Source organism: Furipterus horrens, unplaced genomic scaffold (genome assembly GCF_987537825.1).
Source record: "Furipterus horrens unplaced genomic scaffold, mFurHor1.1.pri manual_scaffold_41, whole genome shotgun sequence".
In the NCBI taxonomy this organism is placed as follows: Eukaryota; Metazoa; Chordata; class Mammalia; order Chiroptera; family Furipteridae; genus Furipterus; species Furipterus horrens.
This window is the reverse complement of record NW_028327211.1, coordinates 135,842-148,627: the sequence shown is the minus strand read 5'-3', so window position 1 is coordinate 148,627 and position 12,786 is coordinate 135,842. Positions and strand designations below refer to the sequence as shown.

General features: G+C 41.7%; 1 protein-coding gene across 4 annotated transcripts; it reads left to right on the top strand.

Moving 5' to 3' along the window:
* The first annotated feature begins 227 nt into the window (after positions 1 to 227).
* LOC149990018 (ADP-ribosylation factor 2-like) lies at positions 228 to 12,361 on the top strand. 4 transcript variants are annotated; one of them, XM_090265708.1, is made up of 6 exons: positions 237 to 289; positions 914 to 1,066; positions 2,595 to 2,761; positions 5,087 to 5,197; positions 9,907 to 10,031; positions 11,931 to 12,361. In XM_090265708.1, the coding sequence occupies exons 3-6, from the start codon at positions 2,614 to 2,616 to the stop codon at positions 12,090 to 12,092; spliced, it is 546 nt and encodes a 181-aa protein (XP_090121834.1). In that variant the 5' UTR covers positions 237 to 289; positions 914 to 1,066; positions 2,595 to 2,613; the 3' UTR covers positions 12,093 to 12,361. The 4 variants fall into 4 exon arrangements, with proteins under 4 accessions (XP_090121833.1, XP_090121836.1, XP_090121834.1 ...); XM_090265707.1 differs by lacking the exon at positions 914 to 1,066 and having other exon boundaries at positions 228 to 289; XM_090265709.1 differs by lacking the exons at positions 237 to 289; positions 914 to 1,066 and adding an exon at positions 1,086 to 1,574.
* The last annotated feature ends 425 nt before the right edge of the window (positions 12,362 to 12,786 follow it).

Here is a 12,786-nt window from a genome sequence, read left to right as displayed (position 1 = left end):
GGCTTTTCCGAGTTGATTGGCCGAACGAACAGGAACTATTTTTACTTTTCTAGTTGTTCTCACACAGCATTGGAGCCAGATCTTCGTGCCTTCACGTAGGTCCCCAGGGGCAGCCCTCCTTCCGCCAGCCTCTTATTGTCCTTTGCATTGGCCAGAGATGTCGTCACTTATGAAACTTGGGGCTCATTGGTGCGAAAGCTACAAGAGGAGTGTTGGGTGCTGTACGCGCCCCAGCTCATCACCCACCACCTAGCAGAGTGGAGCGGAAATCCTCAAGGCTGCGGGGAAGGTACTGGTGATCAGTGACGAGGACTGAGGCACAGGCTGGGAGAGGGACCGCTGTACTGAAGGCCTCGTCGTATTTCCGCCCCGTTCGCAAGAGGGTATCTATAGAGAGCTGCGTGTGGCCTGCGGGAAGGGCTTGGGCTTCCTTCTGCGCCCTCTGTAGGGCGGGGCTGCGGAGATCCCAGAGAAGCGCGTAGGGCCTCTGCTTTCCCCATGGTGGTCAGGTTGAGAGGGAGCTGCTTGGTGGCCGGGCAGAAAGGGCATTCGGAGGCCTTCCCTGGGGACCCGGCGCGCCCCTCGCGCCCTGAAGGTCTCGCCGCTCTTTCTCCCTGTCGGACAGTTAGCGTGTGTGGCGTGAAAGTGCCAAAGAGGCGCCCGGGTGGGCGGTGTCTTCCTCCCGGGGTCTCTCCGCGCGGCGGAGTCTGGGCGCCTCTCCAAGATGAGCAGGAAGAGAAAAAGAAGCAGGAGGGAGAGCCTAGTAGGTGTAGTATGTGTGGTTGGGAAGGGAAATCCAGCACGACTAATTGCCTCTCAGGACGTTTAAATGGGAAGTACCTTCCTGCTCACCGCATGCTCTTTACTGTTTTTCTTGTCTGTGTGACTTGTCTTTCTCTTGTCGGAAACAAAGGCAAGCGATCTCTAGTTTTGTCGCCCAACAAGATTTTGAGTGCCACAATGCCCTGGACTTTCATACACCTTCTATGCGGACCTCCTGTGAACGATTAAAGCATGCATCACTCTTTGGCTGTAGCAGTTTATCTATCCCTCATTTATGTACATTGTAAGTGCTGTGCTCCTTTTCTCTAGTCGTAGAATGCCTGTCCTTGGACCTCACCCGTGATGTTGAACTACTGTGGGAAACCTAGGACCTCTGGAATTGGGTGATCGCCCCATTGAGGTCACGGGGGGCGGGATGAATGGGAGATTGGCTGTCCCTGCTGCCTCTTGCCCCTCCTCTGCCAAGGAGTAAAGCTTTCCTTTGGTTAGGAAAATCGTAGTATTTGAAACGAGGATGTTTGTTTCTTCCTTTTTGAAGAATCTTTGTAGCCTTCCAGGAGCTTGGATTAGAGGTATGGGCGCAGTTCTAGTTTTAAGTCTTTAATTAGAATATCAAGCTCGTAGGACAAAGAGGCCGATCTGTTAAAAGCCTGTAAATTTCTGCAAAGCTAGCCTGACCTTATTATTGCCTTCCTTTATAGACTCTCTCCTGCACTGTTTTTGCCTTTAGAAGTCAGTATAGTGATGGAGGTTAATGACTGAGAGGGGATACAAAGAGATCTGGGTCACTGGTAATCATCTTTTTTATCTGATTCATGACGTTTTATTCAGCTGTGCAGTTGTCATGTATGTTTATATCTGTATGTAAATTATATTTCAATAAATCGTTTGTAAATTGGTTGAGAAGAAGGTGATGGTCAACACTGGATGCTGTGGCGTGGCCTCAACTCTTGCCTGGTTGGTTTCTCTGGCTGCAGTGGAGTTTCCCAGTGCTGTATTTCCACACCTCTGAAAAATGTTAGGGTCTCTTCTGGGTATTGATATTGTCTGCTAGCCAAAGGCAACTACTTAAGGACTTTGCTTCACATATATAAAATTAACTGGTTCTCTGCTTCATAAGTCCTCATTTCAAGAGAGTTTAGATGTATTTATTGTGGTGTTGCTTCCGTACTTAAGGTGACTAAAGCCTGCCACTACAGTGGTGGCACTGAGACCCGGCTGCTCCCTATCCCACTTAGATGCTGCAGTGGAAAAGAGAATTTTCTGATAAGGCATCAAAGAGCTTAGTTGAGTTTTCCTTTGGGGAAAAAAAAGACATACTACTTATTGGCCAAATCGTACTTAGGATTGTTTACATTGAATCTAAAAAACAAAATAAAGGAACAAGCAGAGCAGAAAAAGACTCATAGATACAGAGAACATTTTGACATTTGCCAGATGGGAGGGAGGGTGGGGGGGAATGAATAAAAAAGGCAAGGGATTAAAAAGTACAAATTGGTAGTTACAAAATAGTCATGGGAATTAAATTATAGCATAGGGAATATAGTCAATAATATTGTAACAATTATGTATGTTGTCAGATGGATATGAGACTTCTCAGGATGATCACGTAGTAAGTTATATAATGTCTGATCACTGGGATGTACACCTCAAACTAATATAATATTGTATGTCAACTGTAACTGAAAAAAAATGATTTAAAAAATTTTACTAGGAGCCACCTCTAATAAAGACTTGTATCATATTTTATATATGTTGTTTGTAGCTCTGTGCAAAGAGCAATTATTTGACTTGCCTTTCTTTTCATTCAGGTAACTGAATTCAATTACAATGGGGAATGTTTTTGAAAAACTGTTCAAAAGTCTGTTTGGGAAAAAGGAGATGCGGATTCTTATGTTGGGTTTGGATGGAGTAGGAAAAACCACCATCTTGTATAAACTGAAGCTAGGAGAGACTGTGACCCCCATTCCTACAATAGGTGAGTTAACGACCTGGGGCAAGACCAGTTTACAATTAGCCTGTTATACTCTCACATGCTGCTTATGGTATTGAATATTCTTTCCGAAAATCATGTTTGCCCCAAGAATGTAAACTTTTTGAGGCCAAAAACCAGGCAGTATATACTTGGCTAATTGTTCCACAACATCTCTAGCACATTCCTAGGTTTACAGGGGAGTCATGCGAACACATTTAAGTCAGGCAGAGTTAACTCTAGCCGCTTGGCAAAAAAGGAAAAGAAAATAATGATTAAAACAGCAAGGGCAGTTGCGCCCTCCCTCCCTCTCAGTTAGCCTGAGATGGCAGCTGGGAACCTGCTGTTACCTCCTCAGGCATTCTTCATTCCAGCTGGCCTTTCTAAGAGGAAGTACCTCTCCATGCCAAGTATGCTCTTAATGCTTAAAAATGCAGCGTGACTTTTTTTTTTTTCTTCACTCTGGCTCAAGCCAAACTACTTGAGCTGGTGTCCTGCTGAAGAATCTGATTTGTTCCAGTGCAGTAGACCCATCTTCCTTCGGACCAGCACTGTGTTACTGTGCTTTGCGGGCTGTTTAAGGGTTTTGCAAAGGCGGTTTTGACAGAACTTAATCTTAGCCTTAAGAACTGCCTCTAGCTCCAGATTCTTGAGTGAGAATAGGCTCCACCAGATGGCACGGAATGTCAGAGTGTTCTGAATGCTGGCTTAGGCACAAGAACCAAATGATCAACTTCCAATTTGGGCGGGAGCTCCAGCAATTGCGATATTTGAAGGAGGAGGAAACCAGATGGAGACATTGTTAACACAATGTTTAAAATGTTATTAGTTCAAATGAAAATTGCTTGGTGTTCTCCAATTACAAAAATAATTCATGCTTCTGTAATTTCATACATGTAGAAAAACATAAACAAGTTGTTAAAACACTCTACTATTGATATTTTGGTGAAGATCTTTGTAAAATCATATGTATGCTCTTATCCAGTTTACTCTGCATTAAACAAAAGGTTTGGACCTCTTTTTATGTCATGTCCTTTCTGTAGAATGCTTTTCTGCCTTCTTCCTCAGTCCCCTCTTCTTTATCAAGCTAATGCCAACTCATTCTTTTGGTCTCAATTTAAACATTATTGCTCAGAGACACCTTTCCTCACCCGTTGGGCTCATTGTCCCCTGTTATAAGTTTCCACAGCAACCAGAACTTTTAAGTCACTCTCAGCACATTTGTTATCACTTGTTCAGTCTCTCTTCCTCCCAACAGTGTAAATAAGAGCAGGAATCATGTTTGTTTTGTTCACTCCTATCCCTAGTGCCTAGAAAATGCCTAGAAATGCCCAGTACCTATCAATGTTTGGTGAATGAATTGAATACCAATGAATAGGGGTGTGTGGAAAGAGGCGCATGGTTGGGGCAGGACAGAGTCATGGGAACTCCATCATATAAGGATCAATTAAATGTGGCTGAACTCACGAGGAGACTAAGAAGGTGCATCCATAGAAACAGAAGGAAAATGACCAGCCAGGGAAGCGAGTCAAGATGGGAGCAGGCCATACTGTCAGATATAAGATCAAATTACGTAAGAATGGAAAGCATTTGTTGGATTTATTGACATGGTGATCATTGCCGAACTTGGTGAGACCATCTGTGGAACATAGCAAAGCAGAATTAAGGTGCTATTGGGTGAGAGGTGACAAAGCAGGCACAGTGAATGTAGCTACGCTTCTTAGAGAAGTTTGACTGTAAAAGGGAAAATAGAGGGTGGTAGCAGGCGAAGGATGATAAGGGGTCAAGGAATGGTTTTTCTTTTTTTTTGAAAGATGTAGAAGACTTAGATATGCAGAGAAGAAGAGGCTGGAGGTACTTGGGTGTGGGGAGAAAATAACAGTAGCGAAAAGCTTCAGACAATATGCGTGGCTTGGATCCAGCATGTGGGTGGGCAAAATTGGCATCAGATAGTTGCCTTCTTCTGTTCTTCAAGAGGGAGGGAGAAAAGATGTAGGAAGTTTTCTACCTCGTGCGGTGGGAAGTGGAAGTCAGTTCCATTTATGGCTTCTTTTTGGTCTGAAACACACTGGGAGACCTTCTGCCGAGAGAAAGAGGGGGAGTGTGAGGTTGGAGGCCAGAGAGAGCAGGGAAGGTTTGCGATACCTGTCATGGGGAGTGGGAGAGCAAACTAACACATGCTGTTTTGGAAGTTACAAATCGTTGACTAGCAAGCTGCTTTGGAAATAAAAAGTCCAAATGTTAAAGCTGGCCAAACGTTAGTCGAAATTATTTTGAATTGTTCAATCAGCAAAAGTCCTTATTGAACATTCTGGCCACTTTTCAATTTAGGTTTCAATGTGGAGACGGTGGAATATAAAAATATCAGCCTCACAATCTGGGATGTCTGTAGCCATTGCAAAATCAGACCTTTGTGGAGACATTATTTCAAGAACACCAACTGTAAGGAACCACTTATATTAGATGGGTCTAAAGATGGATGCTTGAAGCAGAACCTGGCGGTGCTCTGCTTTATTTAGACTGTCAGTCATTCCGTCTCTTCTGATGGCTCACTTACATTTCCTGTGGAGGTTTCTTTTTGGGAAATGGTCCCTGCATTTCTAGAGGAAGTACTCAGGCTACATAGGAAACCCCTCTTAATCCAGAAATGGTTAGAAAATGGTTATCCTGATGAATATCACTTTTTGGTCAAGAGTTACATGGTACCAGTTTTTGAAGAATTTGAATTCAGTAAACTTTTCAACCTATTAAGAATATCTAAAAATCGTGCCTCTGGAGAGAAAGAGCTGAACAGAGATGGCTGAAACCCCAAATCCCAAATCCCAGCATCTTGTACGGTCACAGTCCCTCCCTCCTGTCCTATTATTCTACAAGTACATGAATAGGCATGAATATCCCAGATTGCTACTGTATTTCCTTACCATTGGTTTTCTTAAAGATGGGGTTTTAATGTGTCTCTCTCCCCGTCCTCACTGTGCCCAATCAGTCCATTTGAGGTTTTCTTCATCGATCATATTTTGAATAAGTGATACCTTACAGAATATTGCCTGTCAAGCTATTCATAAACTGTTCACATAGGTTTTACACCTTGATTCTCATGCGGAATCATAACCATATGGCATCTACAAATTACTCTTTAGAATTTAAGTGGAGTCATTTAATTTCTACATTTCTATTACTGGTGGAGTTTTCATTGCATGTGTTTCACAGTAAAGACATATTTTTGGTCTTTTCAGACCAAATATTCAAATCAGCTGTATTTTAAATTATTATATTAGCTATTAGTTTTAGCACATAGCTCTATTTTCTCAGCTTATAGATGTTAAAATGTCTTTCCTCAAAATAGTGCACTTATCTTTTTTAAACTTTTGTTAGTAATTAATGTAAAACAAATATAAAGATAAAAAGGATAAATAAAATCCCAGGTGCCCATCACCCAACTTCAACAGCTATTGATTGATGTTTTGCCCAGAGTATGTTTTAGCAAATCCCAGACATGAAACTTTTTACTCAGACATTCATTAGTTTTGTTTCTAACTGATAAGGCATTTTGTGTTTGTTTGTTTGTTTGTTTGTTTTTAACATAATCTCCATGCCATTATCACACCTCCAAAATTAATAATTCTTTAATATTTAGTACCCAGTCATTGTTTAAATTTCTCCAATGGCATCAGATATCTCCTTTATAAATTTAATTTGTTTGCATTAGGATCAAAGTTCACACATTGCATTTCACTGTTACGTCTCTTTAGTCTCTTATCCTACAACAGTCTTCCCCTCTTTCCTGAGCCATTTTTTTGTTAGGTGTTTATCCCACATTCTGGGTTTGGCTGATTATTGTGGTTTCATTTAACCTGTTTGTCTGTCTATGGATATCCTGTAAAATGGTAGTTTGTTTTAGTGGCTTGATAGATTCTGGTTCATTTTGGGGGCAAGAATACTTCATAAGTGGTGCTAAGTACTTCCGGTGGTATCATCTTAACACAGAAGTTTGGTTGTCTCACTTTTAGTGATGATAAGTGGGTTCAGATGGTCTCAACCTAATTACTCCCAAATAGTTCCCCACTAACCTTTCATCTAGTGGTTTTAGCACCCATTGAAGACTATTACCTAGATCCATTATTTCTCTAGGAGTTACAAAATGGTGGGTTTTCTAGATTTTGTCATTTCATTTGCATTTATTAGCTGAAATCTTTCTAAACAAAGAACTTTCTCATTAAATAATTTGGTTTCTCTGAGATATAGTTTCAGAGAGGTATAGTTCAAGAAAGGCAGGAAAAAAAATGTTAATTAATTCCCTTTTTTGATTTTCAGTGAAATGGACAATGCCCTAGCAACTTCCATGATGACTTAGATTTTTATGTCATTGTGTTTAATCCATTGCAGACAATATTCTTTTTTTTTTTTTAAGATTTTTATATTTTTATTTTTAGAGAGAGGGTAAGGAAGGGGGGCGGGGTAGAGAAACATCAATGTATGGTTGCCTCTTGGCAACCTGGGGATCTGGTCCGCAACCCAGGCTTGTGCCCTGACTGGGAATCGAACTGGCGACCCTCTGGTTTGCAGGCCAGCACTCAATCCACTGAACCACACCAGCCAGGGTGCAGACAATATTCTTTTTGATGCTCAGTATGTCTGATTACCTTGCATTGGCACTTGCCATATAGGCCAGACGATTGCAATTCCTTATGTGTAATAAAACTAGAAAACATAGGATTGAACCTCAGTTAAGTATTGTAATACCCACTGTGCTGGACCATTTGGCTTCAATGAGATTCATTTTGTAAAATGCTTAGTTCCATGGCTAGAAGGTACCAGGCACTCAGATGGGAGCCTATATCTTTCTGGGTTCTCTTGAGAAACAGAACCAATAGGATGGATGGATTTAAATATATAAAGAAATTTATTATGAGAAATTGGCCATCATGGTTATGGAGTCCGAGTAGTCTCAGGATCTGCAGTTGGCAAGCTGGCAACTCAGGAGAGTCAGTGATGTGAGTTCCATTTCAAAGACAGGAGAAGACTATTGTCCCAGCTCCAAAACAGTCAGTTTTGAGTGACTTCTCTCTTGCTTCTCCTTGTTCTATCCAGGCCAACGATTGGATGAGGCCCACCCAGCTTGGGGAGGGCAATCTGCTTTACTCAATTCACTGATTCAGAAGTTAATGTCATCCAGAAACTCCCTCACAGACACACCCAGAGTAATGTTTAAACAAATATCTGGGCACCCAGTGGTCCAGGACACTTGGCACATAAAATTAACCTTCACAGGGCCTAAATTGTTAGATGTTTTCATTTCCTGGCAGGATTCCCTCTGCCTACCCTATGCATATTTAACACATTAAATCACCAATTAGAAATGCTTTTTTTTGTTTTCAATTGTCTATTTATAACAAGTCTAATTTTACTGAATTTCAGTAACTATTGCTTTGATGATAGGGAACTGGCTATAGTCTAGGGCCATGGGGTGGGTTATTTATACTCATTATGAAATTAGCAAATGGGGACTATTTGAAGAATGGACTTGATGTCTGTGGTGCATCCAGATGTCTCAGCCACGAGTAGTCTTGGATGCTGTCCCTATTTTTTCTGTCCGTTTACCAAAGGTCAGGCAGTCTTTTTAAATGTAAATTTCCTTCTTCATTAGCATGGTGAATATGGGGCTTAATGAAACATCTTAACTCTATTAAAATACTTAACTGTGTAGGTTTCCCTTTTGTGGATTGGAATTTGAACTATTATATGACTTCTTAGTTGATTATATCATATAGATTGCCCTGGCTGGTTTAGCTCAGTGGATTGAGCGTCGGCCTGCGAGCTAAGTGTCGCTGGTTCGATCTTCCAGTCAGGGTACATCAGAGAAGGAAAACTCTGACTCCAAAAAACCTCCGCTGCCTTGCGGCATACCTCTTCAGGGGAAAGGCTAAGGGAGTAAACCCCGACAGAAAATCCGGAGCCGGAGTCCCTAAGGCGGTTTGACGTTGTAGTCAACACCGGCAACTCCTGCGGCGCACCTGAACCCAAGCTGTATCGACTCCGTCTTTCCCTTGGACCCTTCAGCTGCGAAGAGAGGGGGGGTCTGCTGCATGGGCAACAGCAGACCCTCCATATTACCCTGCCCAGGCTCTGTAGCTTCAGCGTCATCACAAGATGTCGATTCAACACGGGAGGAGACAGATACCATGTCACTCCCGAGTCGGACTGCACAGCCATTCTCGGCGGTGCAGATAGACTCTTAAGAAGCTACACCATCGTCTCTCGAGACGGACGGCTGCCGACGACGACGATCATATAGAATGCATAAAATGGTCCATTAGTTCTCTCATGGAAAGATTTTCCTTTGTTTACAGGTTATTTTAATTTGTTAAAATGGCAATATAGTTATATGGTTCAAAATTTAAAAAGAAAAGTATATAGTATAAAGCTCTCCTCCCATAGGCAACAACTTTTATTTCTTGTATATCTTCCCAAAGATATTTTATGCAATACAAGCAGTTATAGATATATATTCCTCTTCCCTTTAATAAAAAATATTACAGTATACTATTTATTTATAAATTTACCTTTTTAAGGTTCTTTTAGTTAAAAAAATGTAGTTAGTCTGATGCTAGGTTCTTTTGTTTCTCAGACAAGGATCCATATAAAAATAGATTTGTTGTTTCTTATTATGTGCCCTGGTCTGAGATAGAACCCACAACCTTGGCATATCGGGATGACTCTCTAACAACTGTGCTACCCAGCCAGGGGATGTCCAGAGTTTTTATTGGAACTTATGTAGGCATCATGTAGACGTGAAGTGATTAAAAATGAGTGATTAAAAAACATTTCTCTGTATATTTTATATAATCAGGTGAAGGGCTATGATACTTCTGAAAAAGATGGGTTAGTTGAGTGTACAGTAGGCTTCCTAACTCTTAGGATTATATATCCTTCCACATGATGGCTTTTAGAAAAATTACTGACACTATTACAGATGTTCCCCATTTTCTCCCCTTTGCCAATCCCCACCCAGCTCCTGCCCCCCTCACCTGGCCTTCATCCCATGATTGCTTTCAGTGAAACCACACATGAGCAGGGAGAAGCTGTAGGGACATATACACAGCTGCGCTTTTCAGGTTTAGATTACTAACATGCATGTGATTTCTTTCCAGGTGTGATTTTTGTGGTCGACAGTAGTGACAGAGAGCGGATTAGTGAGGCCCGGGAAGAACTAACCAGAGTATTAATGGACTGTGAGCTCATAGATGCAGTTTTTTTGGTGTTTGCAAATAAACAGGTATGTTGTTGGCTTTCGGAACACTGGGACTGAAATTTACTGCCAGATGGCCACTTAAAAATAATAGATATTTAAATTAGATGTCTGCCTCCCTCCAGTCCCTACTATGCTCCCTCTACCTCCGTTTTAGCATATGTCTTATATTCATTCATTCACCCAGGCAACAAATATTCATTGAACATCTAAGTTCCAGGCATTGTTTTAAGTATTGGTGATATATCAGCGGACAAGACAGAAAAACGTCCCTGTGGTTATGGAGTTTACATCCTCGTTGGAGGAGAGTCAGTCAGTAAAGAATATGTAATGTATCTGGTGGATGTGTTGTGGAGGAAGGTAAAGCAGAGAAGGCAGCAGAATGCATGTGGGGAAGGGCCAGGATGCCTCTGATAAGATGCCATCTGAGCAGAGCCCTGAAGTCCAGCAGGGAGGGAGCCACACAGTTCTAGGAACAGCAAGCAGTACTGGGACAGAATGGGGGGTCAGCAAGGGGGGAAATTATCAGGTCATATGGGGCCTGTCATTGAGGAGGAAACGTAATACAAGCAGTAAAAGAGCAGGAGGAGGGCCAAGTGTAGAACCACCCTCAGTATGGAAGGAAAGGTAGAATCATGAGGAACGTACCAGCCTGAGACAACCATGGTGACTTTCTGATGTTTGCTTCCTCTCTCTCGCCTCCATGCATATATTCATCACATAATTGAAACCAAACTGTTTTGTCACTTTAGATTTATCGAAAGCACTTTCTCTTGTCACCCATCTCTTCGTAAACATGATTTTAAAGGGTGAATGGATCACATTTACTCAACAATTACCCATTGTTAATTTGATGTCAGTCCAGATTTTCATTAGTGAACATAGTAGACTTTCAAAAAAAAAAGAAAGAAAATATTTTTTTTAATTATAAGAGCAGAATATGTTCATGGTATAAATATGCAAACAATTCAGAATATTGAGTGAAGTGAAGTATTTAGCCCCACTCCTCAGGATAAAACATTGTTAAATTTCTTGCCTCTTTCCAGAGGTATAACTTTCTATGCCTTTATAAACACTGAAATGATTATATTCATATTTAAATTGTGGAGATCATATTCTGCATTCTGTTTTGCAACCTGACTTTTCACTTAGCATATCTTTGATGGTCCATCTATATCAGTACATCAGATCTACTTTGTTCTTTAATGCCAATTTATTCAAATTTAGTGTGAGCTTACTAAGTGCTGGGCACAGTCCTAGGCACTTGGGATACATCAGAGAACACAATAGATTCCTGCCTTTGTGAAGCTTATATTCTAGTTAGCGGAGATGGATTGTAAAAAACATACCAAATAAGTAAATGTTATACTATAGTAATGTGTGCTCTGTGCTGTATTTATAAAGATTAAGCAAAACAACTTGGAGAACTCATGGAAGCTCAGGTCATGAAGTCCTTACAGACCATCATAAGGACTCTGACTGTGACCCCCAGACAGAGAGAGACAGCTATTGCGGGATTCTGATAGAAACATGACTTGATCTGATTTCCATTGACTGCAAGGTTGAGAATAGACGTTAGGGGAGCAAGAACAGAAGCAAGGAGACCCGTTTGGAAGCTATATCGGTAATCCAAGTGAGAAATGATGGTGGTGGGATTAGGGTGTAGCTGTGAAGGTGTTGAGAAGAGGTCAGATTCTGAAACTAGATGGTGGACCCTGTAGGATTTCCCAGTGTAGAGTTGTGAGAGTTGAGAGGGAGAACACAATTAAGGATGATTTCAAGGTTTGGGGCCTGAGCAGCTGGAAGGCTAGAGTTGTCATCAGCTGAGATAAGACTGTGGGTTGCAGCAGGTTTTGAGAGAAGAGCATAATATTTCTTTCCATGACTATAACATTGTAAACCGACTTTTGAATATTCCCTTTCAAGGATGTTCCCAATGCTATGAACACAGAAGAGATAACAGACAAGCTTGGCTTACATTGCCTTCATTGGAGAAACTGGTACATTCTGGCTATTTGTGCCATCAGCGGAGATGGGCTGTATGAAGGCCTGGACTGGCTCTCCGACCAGCTCAAAAACCAGAAGTGATGGGAAGCGGTTCAGTCCCTGTGCATCGTGGCGAAATCAGCTGGCCTCTTCTGTGTGCACGTGGGTGTGCGTGAGGAGCCAAGAGCGGATGTGTGGCTGGGGGTAGGGGCAGTTCTCTTCCTACCACGCCTTACACATGCCATAAGAAACCAGCCTTACATTTTATGAAAAACCAGTGTTACATTTTGAACACTACCTCTGATTTCAGTAGCTTTGACGATCATTCCTACTGTTGATGGAGGAATCCTGAGGGCTTGTTGGGCACACGATAGCCAAAGTGATCTTCATGGTGGAAAGGAGGAGAGCTGGCATAGGGACCAAGTTCAGTTGTGCAGTCCTGAATCTGGCATCTGCATACCTGGGGTCCCGTTAGACTTTGGTGTCTACAAAAAAGAAGGAACTGTCATTCTTTCCCAACACTGCCAGAGCTAGCAGCTCACTCTTCAGTGCTTTAAAGCAAATGGTCCTTAAGAGAGAAAAGGCACTTGTTTACTGCAGGTTTGAAGTTCAGATTTGAACTTTTCCCTTAAATTATATTCTAGCCCAGACTTCCTGGTTTAACGTACTTTATTTCACGGAATCCATGATCTTCATTAGAGTATCCAGACTCCGTGAACACTAGAAAATCATTCAGTTCATCCCTAATGCTAGTTCCTTCCCTCATTTGCCTGTTATTTGCCAGAATGGAGACCAT